Source organism: Trichomycterus rosablanca, chromosome 22 (assembly GCF_030014385.1).
Source record: "Trichomycterus rosablanca isolate fTriRos1 chromosome 22, fTriRos1.hap1, whole genome shotgun sequence".
Lineage (NCBI taxonomy): Eukaryota > Metazoa > Chordata > Actinopteri > Siluriformes > Trichomycteridae > Trichomycterus > Trichomycterus rosablanca.
This window is the reverse complement of record NC_086009.1, coordinates 22,355,001-22,376,476: the sequence shown is the minus strand read 5'-3', so window position 1 is coordinate 22,376,476 and position 21,476 is coordinate 22,355,001. Positions and strand designations below refer to the sequence as shown.

The following is a 21,476-nucleotide window of genomic DNA, read 5'->3' as shown; positions in this document are numbered from 1 at the left end:
TTTTATTTATCTTAATTAGAAATAAGTAATAAATGATTTCATGTTAATATAATAATAAATAAGTAATAAATGATTTATGTTAATATAATAAATAAGTAATAAATGATTTCATGTTAATATAATAATAAATAAGTAATAAATGATTTCATGTTAATATAATAATAAATAAGTAATAAATGAGAGGTTATATGTATTAAATGGGAATGACAGTGCAGCATGTCATCAAATTTCCTGGGGAGAAGTTTGGCATGTTCTTCGTGTGGATTCCCTCTGGTTACTTAAACCCCCTGAAACATGCAGAGGGTGGATTAGTTTAATTACGCCTAGGTGTGTGTGTGTGTATATATGATGCTTTGTCACTCTATCCAGTGGTGCTGGACTCACTGTGACCCTGATCAGGATAATAAAAATGACATAATTTTTATTCAAATATACAGCGCATAGTATGTGGAGTAGAGTATATAGGATGTGTAGATGAAGTAAACTGGTGTTAAAAGTTGTTATTTCATGTGAATAAATAAAGATCATGAATCAGTGTTTATTAGGAACAGAGCACCGCCATTTTCTCCTCTCTGTTCCCGCCCCCTCCCTCTTCTTTCGTCCCACCGGCCATTTTGGCGCGCTTTTACAGCGCGATACTACTGAGCGTCGCTGTCACGTGTTACTGAGGATTTTCGCGCCATGCCCACTGGCATGAAAGTCCCTCTTTCCCTGTGCGGGGATCTGAGTGTGCTGCGATGTGATTGGTGGAGAGTGCTGCAAGACGCAAGCTCTGATTGGTTGGATCACAGTCAGGGTGCGTGTTGATTGGTGGATAGTGCTGGAAGCTTCGCGCCAGTTTTCACAGTAGTGCTTGTGAGGAGTGTGTGAGGATCCGAGCGGAGTGAATTTTACACTTTATATATTTATTTATACACTATTAGAACTCTCATACACACCAGCATCACTGTCTGCGTGAGATTCAGCTCTCCTGCCTGAAACAATCTCTTCATTCCGGGCTGAAATGGCACCGAAGGATTACTCTGCTGAGAAGGGTGAGTTACACACACACACACACACACACACACACACACACCGGGTGTGAGAGCTCCGGTATTTACTGCATTATAATCTCATATAATCAGACCTGTGTTCATGCTATTAGTTGTCCTGACTGTAGAGTCGCGTTAGTGGTAATTATTGTGCTTCCTGCTCCAATCTGAAACGATATAGTTAGCTAGTTGGCCGGTTTGAGACGTTCGAAACTAAGTTATATTGTACATTATTACCTAATTTAATAATTATTCATAGTAAAAGTTTTGTCTCTGTATGTGTGCTGTGTGTGTTTAAAGTCCCGAATGATTGAGTTGGTAGAAGTGATTCAGTTCATTAGGAGTCGATTCGTTTCTTTGCCTCTGTATCATTGTTCGTGTTTTTAAATTGTGAATCACCAGGCGGTATCGACTCATGAACCGAAATGTGTTCTAAATGGCGCAACTCTTGATTCGAACAGTTCTATAGGCGGGCCTGTGAGTACCCGGATGAAGCTGTACAACAAAGAGCGCATGGTAAACAAAGTGAGCATGATGTAAATAAAGTAATAAAAGTGCTGGTGCCTCCACACACACGGTCATTATTACATCATTTACTTCAATAGTCTCCAATCAAATTCCACTTTTATGTGTTGAGCAGTAAGTAAAGTTTCACTGTGAGGATTAGTGCAGTAAACAATAGATCAGTTAGATATTTCAGTTCATATTGGGCTGTGTACCTTGGGTTCCTCTTTACATTAGAAGTAATTGATACAAATAAATGCTGATCTGTTATTTTATTATTGCTTTACTGTAAGTATGTAAACCAGCTTTAAAACCCCAGACAGTTTTATAACTTATTATAATAAAAGCTTATAGTCTAATGATTTCGACATGGTGTTAAATGGTTTAAAGGACTTTATGATTCGTTTTGATGATTTTAGAAGAATAATAAAGGCAGCGGCCTTTTGCTGTATGTATATAAATATAATATAAATATATAATGTGTTTATTTAAAATCTAGTGTTTAGCTTTAGCAGTGATGACGCAGTTGGTTAGCAGAGCTCCATCCGCGCGCATGCGCACTACCTGCTGTTTGGTTCCTCTCGGATTCTTCGTGTTGCCTGGATTAAACCCGCGGTGTTTAAGGGGCAGCCTGAGTTTGAGCGTTCCGTGGAAGTTCAACATGTTCTCCGGACCTATTGGTATATTTGGTATGTTATGTAGTCGATGAGGTACTATTTAACGTGGTGCTGATGCGCGTGCGTAAGGCGGAAGCTCACGGTCCTGTAACGGGGCTCGCGGGCCATGTGCTCCTTTGTTTACAAAAACACACAAGTTGTGTTCGGACCCCTGAGTAACAAAGGAGCTGCAGAGACCCACACCTACAGACCCAGAGATACAGGAGGGACCATCAGCACCCTCAGCTGCAGCATCCATCCGGGTGGGGAGCAGTGGTCGCTGTCTTCAGTGCATTGTGGTGTTTAGGTTCGAACTGCGAGTGAGAAACAGATAAGAACTGCAGGGTGATTCTCTCTCTCTCTCTCTCTCTCTCTCTCTCTCTCTCTCTCTCACACACACTGTGTTTAAACATTATAAAGAAGCGGGTTTGATGATCAGATGAGTTTAATGAAAGCTATTACTGTGTATTCAGTGAATCTGGATATATTTTTAAACTATATTGTGTTTAATATTGATCATGTCTCGGGGATTATACTCCGATTGTCTGATTATATTCTGATGACTCTTGATTGTTAGGTGGTTGTGATGTTGGAGTGTAAATCATTAATCGGATCAGATTCACTTTTGTTGTTATTTCCTCCGCGGTGTGTGTGTGGGGGGGGGGGGAATCACGTGACTGATGTTTGTCAAAGGACGAGCTTACGCTGCCTTTGTGTGGCATGCTCCTTCAGGATGTAATGTGTGTGTGTGTGTGTGTGTGTAGAGAAGTGTAAACGCTTCCTGCAAGAGTTCTACACTGAAGATGAATCCGGAAAGAAGGTCTTCAAATATGGAGCTCAGCTGGTAAGTGAAGCTTCCTGTGATGCTGGTAGAATCTCAGAGCTGCTGAAGGTTTAATCAGTGTGCTCCTGAGATCATCTGTTCACATCACACACGAGAACCAGAGTTCATTCTAAATGTTTTTCAGCTTCTCAAACAGAACTGCAGCCGAGCCAACACTCCAACGCAGAGCTGATCATTCAGAACACGGATCTGGGCTGATTCTGAATGTGCATCCCTTAGTACAAATCATCTCATTTTCCTAAACAACTCGGTCTCATGTGCTTTATGCTGTTAGAACTAAATCCACCCTGCTAAATTGATCCGGGAAATAAGGGATCATGTGCACAGTATCACTGCAGGATGGAAACCCCCCCCCAGTTCATGTTTTAGTAACAAATTCATCTTTATTTTACCTTAAGGCTTTGATCAGAACAATGAAAGACATTTTTAACCTTGGAAAAACTTTTAAACTTCATTACAATTACTGAATTAGGAGTATACATATCATATCAGAGACTACGTAACGGATACAAGCACCCACATAAACCTTTCCTGCCGTGAATATAACTCCCAAGAGTGAACACGGTGTTAAAAGATAGATAAAGCTTTGATCACAACAGTGGCACCTTGGTGGTGGTTGGGCTTGAACAAGCAACCTTCAGATTACTGGTCCAGTGCCTTAACTATAAAGATATATAAAAAAAAAAATGATTGAAACACATGGTTGCTGTATTAAACTCCGACTGTAGTAGAGCGGTGTGATGTAGAGATGGCTTCTAGCATTTTGTTCCCCTCGTGTTTCCTGTGTCTATACTGGATGTGTTTCAGTGTTTGATGTCTAAGGTGTGTGTGTGTGTGTGTGTGTGTGTGTGTGTGTGTGTGTGTGTGTGTGTGTGTGTGTAGGTGTCTCTGGCTCACAGAGAGCAGGTGGCGTTGGTGGTGGATCTGGATGACCTGGCAGAGGAAGAACCTGAGCTGGTGGAGAGTGTGTGTGAGAACACTAAGCGATACTTTGCGCTGTTCTCTGATGCTGTGCATGAACTGCTGCCAGAGTACAGAGAGAAAGAGGTACACTTACACCTCAACACGTATCCCTGACCACCCCTTCTAATCCATCATACATGGTGGAACATTGTGACTGGTGATGGATTGTGTGTTGACCTGCTGAAGCATAATAACTCGTGTGTTAGTAGCTATGTAGCATCTTCAGCGCTGCTCTCACTGTAATAACAGCTTCATTATGGAGTTTAACAGATGTACCATGTGACCAGGGTGTGTACTTGCTTGCAGGTGGTGGCCAAAGATGCACTCGATGTTTACATTGAGCACCGGCTGATGATGGAGGCAAAAGGTCGAGACCCTGCAGAGACACGGGACTCCAAGAACCAGTACCCAGCAGAGCTCATGAGAAGATTGTGAGTGTGTTGATTTATGTAGAAATGTAGAAACTTCATTAAAGATCTTCAGTTAGTCAACATGCAGATGATTGGTCAGTATGGAACAATGAAATGTTAACCAAAACATAGACATCACAAAACTCTACCTATCCCCATCAAAACACACTAACGTCCACCTGTGTGTGTCTGTGCCTCTCTGTCAGTGAGCTGTATTTCCGTCCTCCCTCCTCCACCAAGGTAAAGGTCATTCGAGATGTTAAAGCTGACTCCATCGGGAAGCTGGTGACCGTCAGAGGCATCGTTACCAGGGCGACCGAGGTCAAACCCATGATGGCTGTTGCCACCTACACATGTGACCAGTGTGGAGCAGAAACTTACCAGCCGGTACAATCACATCAGAAAACATTAGAACCCAGACACCTCTGAGCTGCAGTTACATTCATACAGTTTCATTTATCTCATAATAGTTGCAGTGCATTATGGGCAATACACATTAATAAAGCACATAAAAACAATGAGCACATAAATGAGCTATGCTGCAGTCCTGCTAAAAAACATATTTTAATAAACACTTAGCTTTTATAATAGCAGTGTCGTGTTTGTGTGGAAGGACTTTAGAAAAATTTACTCTTCATATTAATCACGAATGTTCCTCTAATTAATGATAGTGATAAAGTTCTAAAGTTCTCCAGACTTCAGAACTAAAGTTCAGTTAGCTGTCAGTGTTTAAAATGAACAGTAAGTAAAGCGTAGCATCACAGCCAGGGCGGCTTTATCAGGTTTGTTGTTTGTCCATCAGATTGCATCCCAGAGCTTCATGCCACTCATCATGTGCCCGAGTCAGGAGTGTGTGACCAACAGGTCAGGGGGTCGCCTGTACCTGCAAACAAGGGGCTCGAAATTTGTCAAGTTCCAGGAGCTGCGAATCCAGGAGCATGTAAGTTCTTCCTGATCTCACACACAAAATAAAGCCTCTCTGAAATTATTATTATTAATAGATTTGGATTAGCTGCCCTTACACCCACCAGCAAATAAGGAAATTAATACTATGAGGCTTTAAACATGCATATATAGAAATGTTTACAGCTGCTGAGTTAGGGTTTGCATGTTCCGTGTGTACAGAGCGAGCAGGTACCGGTGGGTAATATTCCCCGCAGCATGACTGTGTGTGTACGTGGAGAGAACACACGAGCAGCTCAGCCTGGAGATCACGTGAGCGTTTCTGGAGTTTTCCTTCCTCTGCTGCGCTCTGGATTTCGACAGGCTGTGCAGGTACAGGTGTAAATACTTCTGTGATGTTGTTGTGTGTGATGTGTGTGTAGCAGGTTGTAGAGTCTCTGACAGCATCATGATCTCTCTCTCTGTGTGTGTCAGGGTTTGTTATCAGAGACGTTTATGGAAGCTCACTGTATCACTCTGATGAATAAAACTGAGGATGATGAACTAGGAGTGAAGGAACTGAGTGATGAAGAGCTCAGACAGATCACAGGTGTGATAAATCGTTGCTGATGCTCATGCTGACCATGTTTTAATCATGCTGGTTCAGCAAACAGTCTCACTTTACCCGAGTCTGATGTACCCAGTCAGAGTTCTGATTCATAATTCTGTGTGTGTGTGTGTGTGTGTGTGTGTGTGTAGAAGAGGATTTCTATGAGAAGTTGGCAGGTTCCATTGCACCAGAGATCTACGGTCATGAGGATGTGAAGAAGGCTCTGCTGTTGCTGCTGGTTGGTGGAGTGGAGCAGAACCCACGTGGGATGAAGATCAGAGGTACGTATCACCACCACATGCTCCACATCAGCTGTGTTCTGGCTCTGGTGGAGATGCTTTCAGGTTCACGTGTGTTTCCTCTGTGCAGGTAATATAAATATTTGTCTAATGGGGGATCCGGGTGTGGCCAAATCTCAGCTGCTGTCCTACATCGACCGCCTGGCACCACGCAGTGAGTCTTAAACACACACACACACCTGCTTACCCTACACTACCAGATCTATTCTAAACTAACTGTACTCCCTAGGTCAGTACACCACTGGGCGTGGCTCATCAGGTGTGGGTTTGACGGCGGCGGTGATGCGTGACCCTGTTACCGGGGAGATGACCCTGGAGGGAGGGGCTTTGGTGCTTGCTGATTTGGGCGTGTGCTGTATTGATGAGTTTGATAAGATGGCTGATGCTGATAGAACATCCATCCATGAAGTGATGGAGCAACAGACCATCTCCATCGCCAAGGTAACGGTCCAGTGTGGAACCTCACTGCATTAATGTAGTGCGTATTTAAATGGAAAGCAGTTAGAAACTGTTTGTTTCTTCTCTCAATCCTCCCTCTCAGGCTGGAATCATGACGTCTCTGAACGCCCGGTGCTCGATCCTGGCAGCAGCAAACCCGGCGTTTGGTCGTTATAACCCACGTAAGACCATAGAGCAGAACATCCAGCTGCCGGCAGCACTGTTGTCACGATTCGACCTGCTGTGGCTCATCCAGGACAAACCGGATACAGAAAAAGATCTGCAGCTGGCTCGGCACATCACACACGTCCACCAGCACTGCAAACAGCCCCCTACCCATTACATACCCATCGACATGAAACTCATGAGGTACACACCCCCCCCTCACACCACATTGTACACTTCCATCATGGAGAACATGCACTGGTGCTGAAATGTTGAAGATAAAGTTTGAGCATGTGCAGAAATCCGGAGATGTTTTATTCAGAGCTTGAGCTCTACCTGGACCGGTACCGGTGTGAGTCTGCATTAATGGCCGTGTGTTTTGTTTTTTCCCCCCTCTGCGTGCCCGTGTGTGTGTCAGGCGCTATCTGAGTAAGTGTAAGAACAAGCAGCCGGTGATTCCTCAGGCTCTGACTGACTACATCACAGCAGCGTATGTGGAGATGAGGAAGGAGGCGCGAGTCAGCAAAGATACAACCTTCACCTCCGCTCGTACCCTTCTGTCCATCCTGCGCCTGTCTACTGCCCTGGTACGTGCACACACACACACACACACACACAGGCCAAACATGACACCACCTGTATGTTTGTGTGACTGGTGCAGGATAAAGTGCTTACAGTGCAGGTAGTGTCTGTGTTCTACTGCATCGTGAGCACTTCTGTCCTGCACCGGCTCCTCTCACCAAGCACCTGTGTGATCACACCAAAGCTCATGTACAGAACCCTCTGCTCTGGGACACACTGACTATAATCTAATATGACCGGATAATCTACACAAACGAATCATCATACAGGAATGTTCTGGTGCTGGTCTGTGTTGGAGCGCAGTGGATCCTGAGCCCACCGTGAGACCTGCTGGTGTACGGGTTAGGGTTAGGTTAGGTTAACCCTGCTTTTATATACGTTCGGGTCAGGCTTTTTGAGATTTGGTATGTTCGTCCTGGTTCTCTGTCCTCTGAGTGTGTGTGTGTGTTCAGGCTGTAGAGATGAACTGAACTCTTCAGATATCTGGAAACAGCGACTGGGTGTTAAAAGTGCTGTTTGTGCAGGTAGCTGAAAACACACCTACTGCAGAAGCAGCACTTCACACACGCTGTTGCGCTGAGAGAACGCCGCGGTGACACTTTGGACAGCCTGGTCTGGTGTGTGATCCTGGTTGTCGTGGTAACGGTCAGCTTTGCGGGGTCGGCATCCAGCCCTCATCACACGCCGCTGTGCAAACCCATGCAAAACTGACTGCACCTCGAACTCACCTGGGAGGGGTGGAGCTTCTTATCTAAACCTGACCAATAGAGAGAGTAGCTGGTGTTGAGAGGCGGAGACTTGGGCAATTGCTGTATTTCCCATAAGGCATTGCACTTGTCTCGGTCTGACAGTGCCGGCACAACTCGCTGTGGGGCGTTTTGGTGTGATGCTGGTGTGTCTCTGTATAGACGAGGCTCTGTGTGATTAATGGTGTGTGTGTGTGTGTGTGTGTGTGTGTGTGTGTGTGTTAGGCGCGGCTGCGGATGGTGGACGTGGTGGAGAAGGAAGATGTGAATGAAGCAATGAGGCTGATGGAGATGAGCAAAGACTCTCTGCAGGCAGACAAGTCAAACACCAGCAGGTGGGTACACACGTGTACACACACACACACACACACACACACACACACACAAGTACATCCTCACGTGGATTCACACCTCCATCCATTTAAATGAAACTGAACATCTATAAAGACCTTTTCAGCTTCCAGCTTCAGGTTTATGGGTTCAGACACTCCTATAAAAATACAAAGGTATTGGGACACGCCTTCTAATTCTTACCACTGTTGGGCCCCTGAGCAAGGCCCTTAACCCTCAGTTGCTTAAATTGTAGTCTGTCACAACTGAAAGTCCACCACCAGAGTGCAGTGTGTTACCAGACACTGAGTAGTGTAGCGTGTGTTATGTGAAGGCAGAGAGTGCTGACTGAGTTTCAAACACTTTCTGATAATCATAAATCAAGCTTCAGACTGGGTGTGCACCCATTTATTCTAAATGTGTGGTGTGTGCTGAGGGGGTGTGTTGAGGGGGGGGGGGGGTTGCACTGTGAGTTTGGTGTGTGTGAGAGAGAGCTGTAAATCAGTGTGGAATTTTTACACATCCATACAGGAAGCACCTCCTGTTATTAAAGCCTGAACATGAACAGAATTCTGCAACATTCCACAATTTTCCAGATGTTCTTAATTTAAGGCTTCAGTTTTGCTTTTAGAGTACACACACACACACACACACACACGCGCACACACACACACACCTACTAGTTTGTACAAGATGGGCTACAGTGTGTGTTGAGTGGCCACGTTTCTGCTGTGTTGAGGAAGGGAGAAGTTAAATTGTTGGAGTTTGTATGTGAGTGTAATGATGTATTTTTGGTTGGGGGGGGGGGGGTAGTTTGGGGAATAAAGCTGCTGTTTATCTACAGTAGTAAGACATTTTGTTCATGTTGTCTTGTGCAGAATTTATCAGCGATGTTCTTACCTTCATGTTTAGCCTCATATTAACTCTATATATCGTGTCTGTGTTGTGCAGGGCTCAGCGGCCGGCCGATGTGATCTTCTCTTTGGTGCGTGAGTTGGTGAGCGAGGGGGGTAAGATGCGAGCGGTGAAGTTGGCCGATGCTGAACACCGGTGTGTATCGCGTGGTTTTACTCCGGTGCAGTTTAATGCAGCGCTGCAGGAGTATGAGGAGCTAAACGTGTGGCAAATCAACAACACACGCACACGCATTACCTTTGTCTGATCTGGGGACCTGCGCTGTGGGGACCTGCTCTGGAGTTTTGGATTCATTAGCATATCGCTTATGTTACTGCTTACATTCTGTTCTTGTTAATATAACATGTATAATTGGTGGTGCGCAGCTCTGATCCTGGAGGTTTGATGATTTTGGTGTGTTAAATGTGGTGATGAACGGAATCATCAGATGTTGGGATTTGTTGCTGTGTTCCGCCTGATTTTTATTCTGTAAATATTGCTGATCTTTAATAAAGCTCTACACGCCCACGCTGTCTGATTCAGCTCATTTATCAGATCAAATCTCACTTTTACGTTTCCTCTGAACTTTGTGTGTTGCCTTTCTGGGTTCTGTTAATGAACATTGAAGTTATTTAACATTTTTCTATATAACAGGAATTTAGTTGTAGGTACAGTTTATTCATTCACATTATTAATATTCTCTGATTTTACCACAGTCATTAACTATGTACACAAACACAAACATCAGCACCACCCGCCTAACATGCCGTCAAAACTCTTACCCATCCAGACGTCTGAAGGTTCCTGTGGTATCTGTACACTGATCTGGTGATCCTGGTTCAGAACTGGCACAAATAAAAAAATTTAAAAAAAACACTAGTTTCTGTCTTATGAAGGAGTTTAGGGGTAAAATCTTTATAGGCGTGGCATGCTCAGTGCTCCAGGTTTGGTGAGGTGTGGTTGGGTCTTCATGATTAACAGCTTTAGTGAGCTCATTTAAATTAAGATCATTTTAAAACCATTCAGATCTTTAAACCCCAAGAGTGCATCCTACCCTCCATCATTTTACATTCATCCTCACTCCAACATTAAAGGACATGTTTGAGTGGATTCGACTGTGTGTGTGAGTGGGTTGGAGTGTGTGTGCACTTTTCATCTTGCTGAGCAGGTTTATTACAGCTGTTTTAACATCTGGTTTAAGGTACAGAAGCTCGTTACACTCGTGCTGTGCTGCAGCGTGGCAGGACGTGTCTCAAAATGCACTTCACTCCACAGCACCAGAGTTAGTTTTAGGGTAGAGTGTATGTGATTAGAGACGCAGCCCATGTTCTGCTGCAGGGTTTTGTCTATGGCTGAAGCAGTGGTGGATTTGTTTCATGGGTTCATTAAGTTGCATTTAAAAACAAAGTTAGAAAGAAGTGATGATGAGCGAGAGCAGAAGTAATAATTATATTTATGATTGTGTTTTATACCTGTAAATGGGTGGTGGGGCTACACAGTAATAATAACAGATTGTTGGTGACAGATTTATTACTGTATTACCCAGCATTAATTACACTATACTTAGATAGCTTAGCATGCTAACAGTAACTCAGATTCTTAACTAACTTCAAATAAACAAATACAGTACACAACTCACTAGAGTAAGATTTGAATGCAGCACCGTTGAGCTGTGCAGCACCCACTCTGGCAGCCCTGTGAGTGTGCTGTGTACCCTTCATCTTCATCTAACATTCTAACATGCAGTGAATGAATAAATGAATGTGAAAATTTATCCTGCACACAGATCATCAGACCTGATCAGTAAAATCATGCACACACACCTGCATGTTATTAGTGTAATGAGTGTGTTTGATGTGTGAGGGGTGTCTCTGTGCCCCCCTGGAATGAGGGGGGTGTAAATCAGCAGCAGTGAAAAATTCTCAGCACTTTTACACATCCGGAGTTTGGTGCTCCCTAAAACGACAACATCTGGAATCAACACAAACCCTCATTTACTGTGTGTGTGTGTGTGTGTGTGTGTGTGTGTGTGTGTGTACTCTGTAGGTAGTGGGTTTAGAGGGGAGGGTTGTGTGTGTGTGTGTGTGTGTGTGTGTGTGTGTGTGTGTGTGTGTGTGTGTGTGTGTGTGTGTGTGTGTGTGTGTGTGAAGGGGGGGGGGGGGTTGTGGAGCTGTACACAAAGTGCTGAGTGCAGGTTTTTCTCTAAAGTTTTATTAGTATGTAAGAGGGGAGTAAAGGGGGGGGGGGCGATTAGGTGGGGTCGGTGGGTGTGGCTTTGTTAGACACTAGCCAACCACTGACCAGCGTGTGTGTGATTGACAGGCAGGGCAGTATTTAACACACCTGTACAGCAGGGTGAGAGACAGGAAGAGCAGACTGATACAGGAGGTGAGTTTACACTTCTGCTTTTATTTATATTATTTATTATTAATTTTATCATCATTATTTTATAGTTTAGTAACAGTAATAATAATAATAATAATAATGATGACTTCATGAAGATTTTGATGATGATGTGATCGATGCTGAAGGAGGAAATGGGTTTTTTTCAGTTTCTCATGAACTTCTGATTATTCTGGTTTCTGTAGGTTTTTTTTTGTGTTTTTTTTTTTTTTTTTTCAGAAAGACCCTAAATGATCAGGGTCCCTGACCCAGAGTAGAACTTAGAGTGTATCTATATATTTAAGTCAGAGCTTATTAAAATGATTCTATTCTAATGATTCTATTCTTGTTTTCTAAAACATTGGGGGTTCGCTTTGGTTTAGAAAAGATCTTAATGAAAAAACAGCCTGGCAGGTTTAACATAAAGAGATTCATGAGAAATATATATATGTGTATATATATATATATATATAATACGCCCCCTCCCATAAATGCTTTATTCTGAGTTTCCTGCCTGTAGAATTATATACATGTACTGACAGACTTCATTTCTTTCATCAGTGTTGCATGTTATAACAGAAGAGTGTTCTGTGGTGTGTGTGGTTCCACCTCAGAACCTCTTTAGAAACCATTAAAGGTTCTGTATTGGGTTCCTGTTCCTGCACTTGAATGATGTTGTGCTTTATCAGAACAAACTTCTGATCTGATGAGACTGAAACGTTCTGATGTTCGTGCAGCTCCAGATCTACAATAACAGTACTGGCATGATTTTCTTTGCTAACCCTCAAAATAACCGAGCTTTAAAAGATCAGAACAAACTGCAGCAGATAAAAAAAAAAAATCGGATCCAGTAGACTGATTAACATAAATTACATTTAGTGTCAAATATTATTTTATATCAGTAAAAAAAAAAAAAAGAACCACAAACTTATTTAACTTATTAAAGTATTATAGTATACGTATAAGAGATCCTTCCTTGATTAAATGTGTGTGTGTGTGTGTGTGTGTGTTACAGTCATCATGGTGCTGAGGTTCCTGTGTGTGCTGAGTTGTGTTGCGTTGCTGCTTCGTGAGTATCGAACATTCTGATGATCACATGAATCTTATGTTATTTGAGAACACAAGGAGAAAACACATTTATTAATATTGCTAGAACACGCTGTACTCTCTGTGTTCCTCCTCCACCTCTCAGCGGTCACACGTTTAAAATCTGGGAATAATTGTGAATGTTTTTGGTGAAAGAGGAACAACAGTCAGTTATTTAAACATGAAAAACGAATAAATCTATTTTACTGAGTTGTTGGAACGTTGTTTGAAGGTTATTTGTGTGCTGATGTTGCTTTGTTCCTGTAGGTGAGATTGAAGCGAAGTCTCTGTTAGACGTCATTAAACCAGAAGGTAAAACAAGTTCCTGCACTGATTTTCCACTCTGCTGTTTTGTTTTTTCTGTTTTTATTACGATGGTGTTTGTACGATGGTGTTTTTTTCTCTGTGTTTCAGAAGCTGAAGTGAGTTTAAATGCTGAACAGGCCAATGGGTTCCTGTCTCGTACCCGCCGGAACGCCGACTCACACTGGTACCGCCAGAATCCAGACTTTCAGTCTTACTACAAATACTACAGCAGCATCGGCCACACAGAGGGGGTGAGAGACATTTCACCATATCCTAGTCCCAGCGCACAACCACAAAACACACCTTCTAATGTAACCAATCAGAATGAAGCGTTATGATGCTACGTTCCACTGTAGATATTTACATTGTGTGATAAGAATCCACACATGACGACAGTGTAATACAGGTATACATGTGTGTGTGGGTAGATGTGCAGATGTACACTATATGACCAAAAGTATGTGGCCGCCCCCTCAGGTTATTGAGTTATTGGGTTTCAGGTGTATAAAATCTATGATGTCAAATAAAAGTAATTCCTCCAAGCTCATGCTCAAGTGTCCACATACTTTTGGCCCCACAGTGAATGTACAGACTAATTTAATGCTGCTGTTGTGATGATCCACTTCCTGTTTACCTCTGTGTGTGTAGCTGTATGAGATCGACCGGATCCGGATGCTCTATCAGAAGATGAGACAGTTGGAGCAGGTACACGGTGCCGACGCCGCCCACTACCAGAACCGACTGGGCATTCCCGCCCCGCCCAGGTGTGACCCGGCTAAAGACAAGCACTGTAAACTGCCTCTGCCTCCTGTCTCTGTCAAAGGCCCACCCCCGGCCCCTAAACAAACCCCCGCCCCTGCCCCTGTGAAAGGCCCCGCCCCCTTGGTGCCCTCCCAAGCTGACGTTATTCACCTGTGTAACGCCAGAGATCCTCTGTGTAAGCCACACATCGTGTACCTGCCTACTGGGGCGGTGCCTGTGCTCTGTGATCCCCGCTACTACCCTAACTGTAAACACCAAGCCCCGCCCCCTCCTCCACCTGTCTCAATCAAAGGCCCGCCCCCTCCTCCACCTGTCGCAATCAAGGGTCCTGCTCCTCCCCCTTCTCCTGTAATGTATAAGGGAATGGAGTACGACTGCGACCCCTACTGGGACCCCGACTGCCTCATCGACAACCCACCCCGACAATATAAGGGCAAAGCTCCGCCCCCTCCACCTGTACCTGAGCCTGAGGAAGAGGAGGAGGAGGAAGAGGAGGAGCCCGCTCATCCTGCCCCCATCGGCAAGAAACCTGCGTATCCCTATTATGGCTCTCCGTATCCATACGACTACCAATCAGAGCTGTACGACCCCGCCCGTTTTTCTTACTTCGCTCCCAACACCAAGTGAAACAACAAATGAACAGGTTAGCGTGTGTATACACACACACACACACACACACACACACACACACACACACACACACACACAACCACCGACTTTCTCCTCATCACAGAACCAGCATTTAATCTGGAACCAAAACGCTGCCGATCTGAAACTGGGAATCAGTGACATCAAGACATCATAATCACCATGACAACAAGTTATAAACATAAATCATTTAAATACATGACCAGTGTAAAAGTGTTTAAAGATTATTATTGAAAATAAAATACTGAAATAGAAAACTGAATCTGAGTGGAATATTTCTTGAACTTCATTGCTAATGCTAAAGCTAACACTGAATGAAGCCGTCAGTAGGTGTGATGGCGTGAACGAGTGAGTGCTTTTAGTCTGGATAGTAAAGTAGCATAAAAACCGTGATGTGGTTGTACACGGCCACGCCACATCATGGAACACAGTACGGTTCCTAAAATGGTTCTCTGATGGACAACCAATGGCAGCGCAGTGTGGGTGGAGTCAGGCGTTACAGTTACACCAATCACGTTCTGGTTCGCTGTGTATCAGTTAAACTAAATCTGAATCAGTCTAAAGTAAGAGGAGTTTATTCCTGAGGAACGTAGACGACATCGGTTCTTTGTTCATGATTTTGATTAATCTGTTGAATTTAGGATTTTGAAACAATAAACCTTGAGCCGGAGCTGTGATGAGATTCCTGCAGTCACAGTCCTAAAATAAAGCTGAGGATGATTTACTAGATACTGAAGTGAAAGATCTTTTCCTGCAGGACTCACAGCTCACACCAGACCAGATCAGATCAGATCAGATGGTCCTGCTGTGAGATCAGCGAGGGCCATCTGATCATCTGATGTCACGTGTGTGACATTATTCAGGAATTTTATATAAAAGAGTGTGTTCAGTCTGAGAGATAAAAACACCACACACACACACACACATAAATCAGAATCATATTTATTAACATTAATTATCAGAACAGAACAGGTCAGTGTTTTACTCCAACATCACTGTGTGTGTGTGTGTGTGTGTGTGTGTGTGTGTGTGTGTGTGTGTGTGTGTGTGTTAGAAGAACAGCCCCCTCATGCGGCGTCCGATTCCCTGTCGGTCGTACAGAACGTTGAACTTGTTGATGAACTGATTCATACTGTTACAGGTTTTGGTGATGGTGCCCAGATACGCCATCAAACCCACGTCATTACATTGCTGCGCACACACACACACACACACACACACACACACACAGAGTTATTAGTTAGCGGAGCTTCGTTTACACACACAGAGTGAATCCAGATTCATTACTGAGACTAATAACGACGTGTGTGTGTAAGACTCACATCATAGAAGTCTGTTTTGAATTTGAGTGTGCTCAGTACAGGAAGTCGGTGACACAAAGCGTTCGCCTCCCGCAGGATCTCATGGTTAAACGGAACCTCACCTGCAAACACACACACACACACACACACACACACACACACACAGAGGTTTTACTATGAAGTTGCTGTAATGAAACTACAGTTAAACACACCCATGAGCCAAAACATTACAACCCCCCGTCCAGACGTCTGAAGGTTCCTGTGGTATCTGGTACCAGCAGCTCCTGTTCACTGTGATCTGGATGTATATTGTTTTTAGCTACATATCTTGTTTATAGTATAGTTTATAGATCCTGTTCATACCACTGCTATTTACCCACTGTAAATAATGTATATCATAGATTCTGTACATCCTGCACTTTCTGCTTATTGCACTTCTGGTTAAATGCTAAACTGCATTTTGTTGCTTTGTACTTGTACATGTGTAATGACAATAAAGTTGAATCTAATCTAATCTAATCTAATCATCCTGCAGTGATCCTGATTCACCTTAGAGAAAACCAGGATTCACCAAACCAGCTGCTCTTCTCTCAGTTCTGTTGTGTGCATGCGCACAGTAGGTGGACGGTGGACAGGAGTTCTGGTTCATCAGTAGATGCTAGTGTGTGTGTGTGTGTGTGTGTGTGTGTGTGTGTGTGTGTCTCACCTGCTTCCACAGCTTTAACGTACTCCAGAATGATCTTCACTCGACTGTGCAGCATCTTTATAGCGCTGTGCTGAGCTATCAGGTGTTCAGCAACTGTAACACACACACACACACACACACACACAGCACACACACAAGGACCAGAAGATATTGGTGATGTTTCCATGGTGTTGCAGATCACAGGGACTGATTTTTCATTTTTTACCACAGTATATTCACAGTTTATTCTGGTCAGGGTCACGGTGGTTCTAGTTTTCTCCAACAGAAGACTGATCCACTGTGTGTGTGTGTGTGTGTGTGTGTGTTACCTGTGGAATTCTCTCCTGTTCCTGTAGAGGTCATGCGAGCGACGTGATCCACTCCGATCCTCTCGGCTTCCTCTGTCGCCAGGGTGTAGGGTAACTCCGCAAACAACACGGTTGCCTAGCAACAACACCACCATTTTATCATTATACTCCTCAACATCCCCATCCCCATCATCCCCGTCATCATCATCCTCACCTCTCCGTTAATGATGTCGATCACTGACTCGTACACACTGACAGGAAGCTGCAGAGAAACACACAGTCAGTTACACAAACACTGATGAGTGTGTGAGTGTGTGTGTGTGTGTGTGTGTGTGTGTGTGTGTGTGTGTGTGTCTCTTACATCTGTGTGTTTGGTCATGGGGTTAAGTTTTAGGAAGAGTGGACTCTCGATGATCTCACACACCTGAAACACAAACACACACAGCCTCGTCACTGCAGCACAGCAGATATTTTACTGCTTTTCATATTTAATTAAAGCTTAGCTCCGCCCACCTGTTTGTGAATGTGGATATCTGATTGGTCAGGAGCGCCGCCGGTCGTGTACCAGCCCAGGAACTCCATGTCCTTAAAGACCTGTTTAACTACACAGAAGATTCTCCATTCATACTGGTTTTAATTTCTGTAGAATGCAGTGGTTCCTTTACACACACACCCCAATAACCCCTTCAGAAATAGAGGGAGCGGGTGCTAGGCTACGTTGCTAATTGGTGAGCACAGGGGTGGTGCAAGTAGCAGAGGAATTGTAATAGGGAGTTAGAAATGACTAAACTGGGGAAAAGTGTTTCCTATAACTGAAAATACTCTGTACCACGCAACCTCCGAGCCACCAGTCTCGCTCGACTTGAGCCTCCATCCAGGACTAAAGGAAGACGAGCATCAAGGCTCTTCTCTGTTCTAGCGCCCAAGTGGTGGAATGAACTTCCTCTGTCTGTCCGAACATCTGAGTCTCTTGCTGTCTTTAAAAAACGATTAAAAACCCACTTAAGCTGACTTGTACTTATTTACTAACATCTTGTTCCATCCTTTTCCATTTCCAAAAAAACCCCCAAAAAAGCCACTTTGGTTCTAACAGGTTTTAGCAGATTTGTGTTCTTCGACTGTTGTTTACCTAAACTTGAGAAATGAAATGTTCACTTTGGAAGCACTTGTGTAAGTCGCTCTGGATAAGAGCTTCTGCTAAATGCTGAAATTGTAAATGAAAATATTACATCATATCGGTACATTAATCCAGAGTTCAGATCCTGATATTAGCCGTGGTTGTGCTGTGATGCCTCAGTCTGTGTGTGTGTGTGTGTGTGTGTGTGTACTCACACTGTTCCTCTTTAGTATAGTAATACTCCTTGTCAATGTGGATTCGATCCTCCACCGTGTGGAACAGCAGCTCAAACGAGTTCATCACCTCAATATTCCTCCCCTCCTGTTTTCCTATCAGAGCTCCGATCACTGACACACACACACACACACACACACACACACAGGTTTACACTCCTACACTACACACAGTGTGTTGTTGTATTAAAGCTCTGAGATTCTGCAGACTCACCCTGCATGGTTCGACCCTCCTGTGATCGAAGTCTGATCCAGTGATCAGAAATGTTCAGGATCACCAACGGATGCAGCGCAACTGATACACTCCCTGTTACACCTGATGCCATCACACTGGGGCTCGCTACACACACACACACACACACACACACACACACACACACACACACACACACACACACACACACACACACACACACACACACACACACACACACAAGTCAGAAGCTATAATTAATCTGTAATGAGGAAATTAGAAACAGCATCATTAAGCTTTCAACACCATCATTATCTAAGCTGCTGTGTGTTTGTGCGTGCGTTACATTATGATGTTGTATAGGGTTAGGGTTATATAAATGTTGTATAAATGTAAATAATGTATAACATTATTATATAATTAATATTACACATCAGCTGTACACACCACTCCTATAAACTGCTGTCAAAACGACATCAATGCCGACCAATAAAAATTCAGCATTTAACAAAAAGGCGGACGTTCGAGGACATCTGTCCAATCAGAATGGCTCTGTATTGTTCAAGAACCAATGAGCACAGAGTACAGTGTTGCTCTCAGACTGGAGCAGTAGACTGGATGAAGGTTGTTGTTTTTGAGGAATATAATCACTTCAGACTGAATTACAGTTCCCACAGAGATCAGATAATCAGACGAGTTTTGTAAGAATTCACTGCTAGTTCAGTACAGCGCTATAAATACACATTTAATAAAGAAAATCTCACCCGCAGCGTCCACCTCCATCCCTCCTCCATTACTCGCCGCCATCTTCACTGATTAACACGGCGCATGCGCAGTCATTAACGGGTTTTACTGCTCGGTAACATACGCACGCGCACTGTTACTAGGAGATTCCCGCGCTGACGCTGGATGGCGCTCCAGAAACCTGAGGTAAACTTCTACACTCACTTTAATCTGAATAAAAAGCGTTTTTTATTATTATTATTAGCATCATCATTATTATTATTACTTAATAATTAATATAGTATTACTACTACTACAAACCATATTTTCAGTAAAGTTGGGACGTTTAGTAAAGCGCAGTGAAATATTCTGTGTTAATGCTCTTCAGTCTTTAACTGATAAAAAAGAAAAAATGTCCAGAATGTACAGAAATTTAAACAATAAATTTTTAATTAGTTAAGTTGGTTAAATATATAATAAGTGATGATGAATAAAGTTGATTCTCCTACATGCTGCTTCTCTGCAGAACTGTACTTATTCAGTGGTACAATAGCGCCCCCTACAGTTTAATGTACAGTTCAGTGTAGAGTTTACTGTGAATGTAAATAAAACACGAGAGCTTTTAACAAAATTTTTTTAATAATTTACACCAATTCATTTAAACAAACAACTGAATCCACTTATTCATCAGTGCATCAGGTCAGACGGGGGGGGGGGGGGGGGGGGTCATTGTTGAGTTTGTGACTCTCTAGGACTCTCAGTATAGTGAATGTTATGGATTGTGGTGTGTAGTAATAATGATTATTAAATGATTAGGTGTGTAGTTGTGTGTGATCTGCATCTTTGCTTGCATTAGTGTTTATTACAGGAACTCCTGTTAGAGACACCAGCCGTGACATGAAACTCTTCTCCTCCTTCTGAACACACACACACACACACACACACACACACACAGAGTTGATGATAATGACTGGATGTTTTGTAAGATACGGTAGGTGAATGACAATAACACTTAGGTGCCGTTTTTAAAAAGGCAGAGAAATGTTCATTTATCATATATAGAAACTGTGTGTGTGTGTGTGTTTGCTCACCTGAAGCTCCTCTGTGATGGTGTGTATTAGGTGTTGTAGATCCACCATCTCACCACCACACTCCTCCTCACTATGAGTGAAAAACCTTCTCTTCTGCTCTTCAACCCTAAACACACACAATTACTACATATCCATGTGTGAGTCTGTGTGTGTGTGGTGTGTGTGTTGGTGTGACGTACAGTATATGCTGTATATAAGATGTGTATATTGCATATATGGTATATATATATATATATAATTTATATATGGTACATACATGTTGTATATATGGTATAAAGTATATAATGTATATATGATGTATTTGTACCTCCTGCAGAACTGAACTGATTGAGGTTTTCTGGCCCAAAGATTCAGTTCCTTCTGTAGAGCTTTAACACACTCTGCCCTCACACTCCATCTGTCTGTCAGCTCTGTAACACACACACGCATTTACATTTGCTTAATTACTACTAGGGCCAATCCATCTTCTGCATGCTTGTGGGTGTTGGGAGTAAACCCTCACCAACACCGATCAAAGAAAAGAACTGAACCCCGGACGCTGGATTACCTGCTGCACCACCGTACTGTCCATTCTGTATGAAATGATTGAGTCACTGAGAGTATGGATGAAGTGTAATGACAATGTATAGAATAATGGGCGTGGCTTAAAGTGATGCGTACCTTTGTGTTGTCGAAGTGGACGGAGCTGTGTTGCCGTGACGACAGTTTGAAGGTGTGTGTAGTAGTTGTTAATGAGAGTGGAAAGAAACTCCTGTGAAACACTCTCACGTATCCTCAGCATCCACTGTTCCTGCACACACACACACACACACACACACACATTATATATATATATATAAATTACTCTATTCATTGTTAACTGCTATATCTCCTGTGTGTGTGTGTGTGTGTGTGTGTGTGTGTGTGTGTGTGTAATCATCTCTTTTACCTTCTGTCCATCATCTGCTGCTGGAGTATCATACAATGCAGTGGTGACCAATCGCAGCCGAGTTCTGTGGGCAAGGGCGTGGCTAATCAGAACCTGGGCGTGGCTTCGGAGGAGCTCAGAAGCTGCTTCAAGATCTGATAGGAGCTCCTGCTGCAGGCTCTGTCCAATCACAACACAAGAAGTCAGTGTGTGTGTGTGTGTGTGTGTGATTACTATATGCTGTGTGTGTGTTCATGTGTGTGTGTGTACCTGTGTATGTGTGTGTGTTAACTGTGTAATCTTCATCTCTCTCAGTAGTGTGTAGTAGAAGTGTTGAGCTGTTAGGCAGCGTTGGAGCTCTGTCACTAGGAGGCGCTGTT

General features: G+C 43.4%; 5 protein-coding genes across 7 annotated transcripts in view; 3 read left to right on the top strand and 2 right to left on the bottom strand.

Annotated features, from left to right (window-relative positions):
* The first annotated feature begins 850 nt into the window (after nucleotides 1-850).
* Nucleotides 851-9,882, top strand: mcm7 (minichromosome maintenance complex component 7). The gene is made up of 15 exons (XM_063018968.1): nucleotides 851-1,034; nucleotides 2,956-3,035; nucleotides 3,918-4,082; nucleotides 4,305-4,429; nucleotides 4,615-4,795; nucleotides 5,211-5,348; nucleotides 5,534-5,683; nucleotides 5,786-5,900; nucleotides 6,050-6,181; nucleotides 6,270-6,353; nucleotides 6,429-6,640; nucleotides 6,741-7,006; nucleotides 7,221-7,389; nucleotides 8,356-8,465; nucleotides 9,412-9,882. Exons 1-15 carry the CDS (start codon nucleotides 1,004-1,006, stop codon nucleotides 9,620-9,622), a joined length of 2,169 nt encoding a protein of 722 aa, XP_062875038.1. The 5' UTR covers nucleotides 851-1,003; the 3' UTR covers nucleotides 9,623-9,882.
* A 2,874-nt stretch (nucleotides 9,883-12,756) lies between these two features.
* and3 (actinodin3) lies at nucleotides 12,757-14,749 on the top strand. Its single transcript, XM_063018714.1, has 5 exons — nucleotides 12,757-12,805; nucleotides 13,090-13,134; nucleotides 13,237-13,379; nucleotides 13,777-13,873; nucleotides 13,952-14,749. Exons 1-5 carry the CDS (start codon nucleotides 12,757-12,759, stop codon nucleotides 14,515-14,517), a joined length of 900 nt encoding a protein of 299 aa, XP_062874784.1. The 3' UTR covers nucleotides 14,518-14,749.
* A 715-nt stretch (nucleotides 14,750-15,464) lies between these two features.
* cops6 (COP9 signalosome subunit 6) lies at nucleotides 15,465-19,198 on the bottom strand. The gene is made up of 10 exons (XM_063018696.1): nucleotides 19,140-19,198; nucleotides 18,397-18,522; nucleotides 18,165-18,296; nucleotides 17,346-17,434; nucleotides 17,194-17,256; nucleotides 17,047-17,094; nucleotides 16,854-16,968; nucleotides 16,546-16,638; nucleotides 15,861-15,961; nucleotides 15,465-15,729 (listed from the first exon to the last, which is right to left on the bottom strand). The coding sequence occupies exons 1-10, from the start codon at nucleotides 19,180-19,182 to the stop codon at nucleotides 15,589-15,591; spliced, it is 951 nt and encodes a 316-aa protein (XP_062874766.1). The 5' UTR covers nucleotides 19,183-19,198; the 3' UTR covers nucleotides 15,465-15,588.
* Nucleotides 19,199-19,718: 520 nt separating this feature from the next.
* Nucleotides 19,719-21,476, bottom strand: part of LOC134335873 (evC complex member EVC) — a 10,787-nt gene continuing 9,029 nt past the window's right edge. Inside the window, exons 15-20 of the mRNA XM_063018486.1 lie at nucleotides 21,367-21,476; nucleotides 21,118-21,276; nucleotides 20,850-20,979; nucleotides 20,497-20,599; nucleotides 20,190-20,295; nucleotides 19,719-20,015 (exon numbers count right to left, since the gene is read on the bottom strand). The exon at nucleotides 21,367-21,476 is cut by the window's right edge and continues 20 nt beyond it. Coding sequence (XP_062874556.1) covers nucleotides 19,911-20,015; nucleotides 20,190-20,295; nucleotides 20,497-20,599; nucleotides 20,850-20,979; nucleotides 21,118-21,276; nucleotides 21,367-21,476 — 713 coding nt within the window. The 3' untranslated portion in view covers nucleotides 19,719-19,910. The remainder of the gene's footprint in view (nucleotides 20,016-20,189; nucleotides 20,296-20,496; nucleotides 20,600-20,849; nucleotides 20,980-21,117; nucleotides 21,277-21,366) is intronic.
* LOC134335872 (limbin-like) overlaps nucleotides 21,218-21,476 on the top strand; it is a 21,151-nt gene continuing 20,892 nt past the window's right edge. For 2 of the 3 annotated variants that reach the window (XM_063018484.1, XM_063018483.1), the window contains exons 1-2: nucleotides 21,220-21,298; nucleotides 21,412-21,476. The exon at nucleotides 21,412-21,476 is cut by the window's right edge and continues 95 nt beyond it. The gene's annotated coding sequence lies outside the window, so the exon portion shown is untranslated. Of the gene's footprint in view, nucleotides 21,299-21,411 lie in introns of all 3 variants that reach the window. The other variant, XM_063018485.1, reaches the window with a different exon arrangement.

Coding starts and splice junctions, on each gene's coding strand:
- mcm7 (XM_063018968.1), top strand. CDS start 1,004: ATGGCACCGAAGGATTACTCTGCTGAGAAGG. Junction 4,430..4,614: donor GCAGAGCTCATGAGAAGATT/GTGAGTGTGTTG, acceptor CCTCTCTGTCAG/TGAGCTGTATTTCCGTCCTC. Junction 7,390..8,355: donor TGCGCCTGTCTACTGCCCTG/GTACGTGCACAC, acceptor TGTGTGTGTTAG/GCGCGGCTGCGGATGGTGGA.
- cops6 (XM_063018696.1), bottom strand. CDS start 19,182: ATGGCGGCGAGTAATGGAGGAGGGATGGAGGTGGACGCTGCGG. Junction 17,257..17,345: donor ATATCCACATTCACAAACAG/GTGGGCGGAGCT, acceptor TTTGTGTTTCAG/GTGTGTGAGATCATCGAGAG. Junction 15,730..15,860: donor TCAAAACAGACTTCTATGAT/GTGAGTCTTACA, acceptor GTGTGTGCGCAG/CAATGTAATGACGTGGGTTT.
- and3 (XM_063018714.1), top strand. CDS start 12,757: ATGGTGCTGAGGTTCCTGTGTGTGCTGAGTTGTGTTGCGTTGCTGCTT. Junction 12,806..13,089: donor TTGTGTTGCGTTGCTGCTTC/GTGAGTATCGAA, acceptor TTGTTCCTGTAG/GTGAGATTGAAGCGAAGTCT. Junction 13,380..13,776: donor GCATCGGCCACACAGAGGGG/GTGAGAGACATT, acceptor CTGTGTGTGTAG/CTGTATGAGATCGACCGGAT.